The sequence below is a fragment of the Corylus avellana genome, chromosome ca5 (assembly GCF_901000735.1).
Source record: "Corylus avellana chromosome ca5, CavTom2PMs-1.0".
Taxonomy (NCBI): domain Eukaryota; kingdom Viridiplantae; phylum Streptophyta; class Magnoliopsida; order Fagales; family Betulaceae; genus Corylus; species Corylus avellana.
Window position 1 is genome coordinate 19,351,888 of NC_081545.1, and position 3,171 is coordinate 19,355,058.

General features: G+C 36.9%; 1 protein-coding gene across 1 annotated transcript; it reads left to right on the plus strand.

The window, feature by feature from the left end:
* Nucleotides 1-315: 315 nt before the first annotated feature.
* Nucleotides 316-2,894, plus strand: LOC132181518 (UDP-glycosyltransferase 74F2-like; the record flags this gene model as incomplete). Its single annotated transcript, XM_059594770.1, is given in 2 exon segments — nucleotides 316-927; nucleotides 1,959-2,894. Coding segments are annotated over 2 exon segments (1,350 nt in total), but the record flags the coding sequence as incomplete, so codon positions are not given.
* Between the last annotated feature and the right edge of the window lie 277 nt (nucleotides 2,895-3,171).

Here is a 3,171-nt window from a genome sequence, read left to right on the forward strand (position 1 = left end):
ATTTTTATTTTTTTTTAAGTAATAATGATTTGGGTTCTGTTCTACCTGTCCAGCCTACATCATCAGTGATCTATTACTTCGGTTGACTAGCTAGAAAGCCTAGAAAGGGCACGTAGAAGCCTACCAGCCTCTTATTTTTCTTTCTTTCATTCTTTCATTCTTTCATGTCATTCATATTGCAATGGCAGGCAAACCCAATTGATAGAAAGACATCTATGCCTCTTCCTATAAATCAGAGATTGAATACATTCATGAGACTATGAGAGTGAATTGATTAAAGAGATGGAAGGGAAAAAATATCGAGCCCATGTTGTCGCGCTACCTTATCCAACACAAGGCCACATAAACCCGATGCTCCAATTCTCTAAGCGATTGGCCTCCAAAGGGGTTAAAGCTACACTTGCCACCACCGTCTTCATCTACAACTCCATGCAGCCCCCATCATCGGAATCCGTCCAGTTTGACACAATCTCCGACGGCCACGACGAAGGCGGCTTTGCCCAAGCCGAGAGCATCCCCTCCTATCTCGCTCGAATGGAAGCCATCGGCTCTAAAACGTTAGCCGACATCATTATAAAGAACAAAGACACTGCACACCCGGTTGATTGCATAATATATGATCCCTTTTTGCCTTGGGCTTTGGAGGTAGCCAAAAAGTTTGGCTTAGTTGGAGCCGCTTTCTTCACTCAAACTTGTGCTGTTAATCTCATATACTATTATGTGCATCATGGATTACTTAAGCTCCCGATTTCTTCCACGCCCATCTCTATTCCTGGTCTGCCGCCGCTTGAGCTTCAAGACATGCCATCTTTTGTTAGTGTGTCTGGCTCGTATCCAGCTTACTTTGAGATGGTGCTAAATCAATTTTCTAACACCGACAAAGCTGATTGGGTTCTTGTCAATACCTTCTACAAGCTCGAGGTTGAGGTGGGTTTTGTTATATATTGCATATATATTTTCAACTTTATGAATCTACTTGGAAATCATGTGGAATTGAACTTATCAGACAAATCACTTTATTTTCTATTATATTTGCCTTTATTCCACACCCCCACATTTAAAAGCTTTATCCCTCTTTAGTTTTTTTCTTTTTTCTTTTTTTCTACGTTGTCTCTTCTTCTAGTAATTCTAGGACTACTACTTTTCCTTTGTCTCTTTTCTCTCTTTTTAGGTTTCACATATGACATAACTATATCTTTTTTGTTTACTTATATAAAAAGTTTACCACCTATATATAAAATAGGATAAACTTCACTTAAGACCCTTAAACTATCACTAATTTTGAGAAGACACTTAAATTTCAAAAACTTTCAATTTCATCTCATGAATTTTTAATTTGATGCAATGTACCTCTTCTGTCAATTTTTAGACATTAAAAGTGATAAAATGACTTTTATACCCCTGTCATTTTTATAAAATTCTAGATTTATTCTTAATTTCAAATTAAAAATTAAAATAATTGAAAAGGTAATTTGATCTTTTTAATGATTTCTGTAAGTGTTTAACGGCCAAAAATGATGGAAGGGTTGGGAGTGAAATTGAGAGTTTTTAAAATTTGGGAAGTCTTCTCAAAACGCATATATAGTAATTCAATGATCCTAAGTGCATGAAGTTATCCCTCTAAAATAGCTTGAAAATCATAAACTTATTTTTTTGGGTGATTTTATAGATTTTAGTCTAATATATAATTGAAGTACTTCTAAGGATAGATTTTACAAAGTGCCCTAAAAGATTAGAATTAATTAAGGAAAAAGATCAAGTTGCAGAATTAAGGTTGTCACTCTCATCATGTGTTCAATTATATTCAAAAGTTGTTTGTTTTTACATGAAACTTTGCTTCAATACGTCCAAGCAGCAAAACAAAGACACATGCAAGGAATAATTCAACTTTAGTAACTCAGTAATTACCTTTGTATTGATAAAAAGTTGATTATATATATTGTGCTTTATCATAACAGGTTGTGGATTCAATGTCGAAAGTGTGTCCATTATTGACAATTGGCCCAACAATTCCATCTATCTACTTGGACAACCGTGTGGAAAACGACAATGACTATGGGCTTAACCTTTTCACAATAGACGACTTGTCAGTTTGCACTGATTGGCTCAACACTAAGCCAGCAGGATCTGTTGTTTATGTGTCGTTTGGCAGCCTCGCCCATTTAAGCAACAAGCAAATGGAGGAGTTGGCGTTTGGTTTAAAGGGAAGCAATTTCTATTTCTTGTGGGTGGTTAAAGCTTCGGAGGGGGAAAAGCTCCCGGAAAATTTTGTGGAAGAGATGGGCCATAAGGGGTTGGTGGTGAAATGGAGCCCCCAAGTAGAAGTGCTATCGAGTAAGGGCGTTGGGTGCTTTTTTACGCACGGCGGGTGGAATTCAACCCTTGAGGCATTGTGCTTGGGAGTGCCGATGGTGGTGATGCCACAATGGACGGATCAACCCACAAATGCCAAGTTTGTTGAGGATGTGTGGAAGGTGGGAGTTAGGGTTGAGGTGGATGAGAATGGCGTTGTGGGGAGAGAAGAGATTGAGTCATGCATTAGGAAAGTAATGGAGGGAGAGAGAGGAAAAGAAATGAAAGAGAATGCTAAGAAATGGAGTAATTTGGCTATTGAGGCAGTGAGTGAGGATGGCACTTCCGACAAGAACATTGAGGAATTTGTATCTAAATTGATCAAAGCAAGCCCAATGGTGTGATCCATTTTTAGAATAAAACCATTTGGCATTTTCCAAAATAAGTCCAGCAGTTTTATAACTATTATAAATTTCTAGGAGCTATATATATTAATTCAGTAAAGTTAGCATGATGTTTTGAGTTAGAACTTTCATCATGGCTTATATAGGTGTATGCTTGGAATGTTAGTTATTAAACACTATCTATTAAGGTTTTGAGCTACAAGCGATTATTTTCTATGATCTTGTGATGCTTGTTTTTCAATCAACTGATCAAATATGCGGTGAATGATTTATTAGACCCTCATAATATTTCACAGCAAACTAAGTTCACTTCTACTCTTTAATTTTCCCCATCTTCATCCTCTAATACTTGACAATTCAAATAACAAAATCAAGATTAAAAGACGAGCGGACCTACTTGTTGGAGTTGGGGGGCAGGGGAGCATTATACCCCCAACGAAATTTTTTGAAATTCTTCTTAAAATATACATTTTTT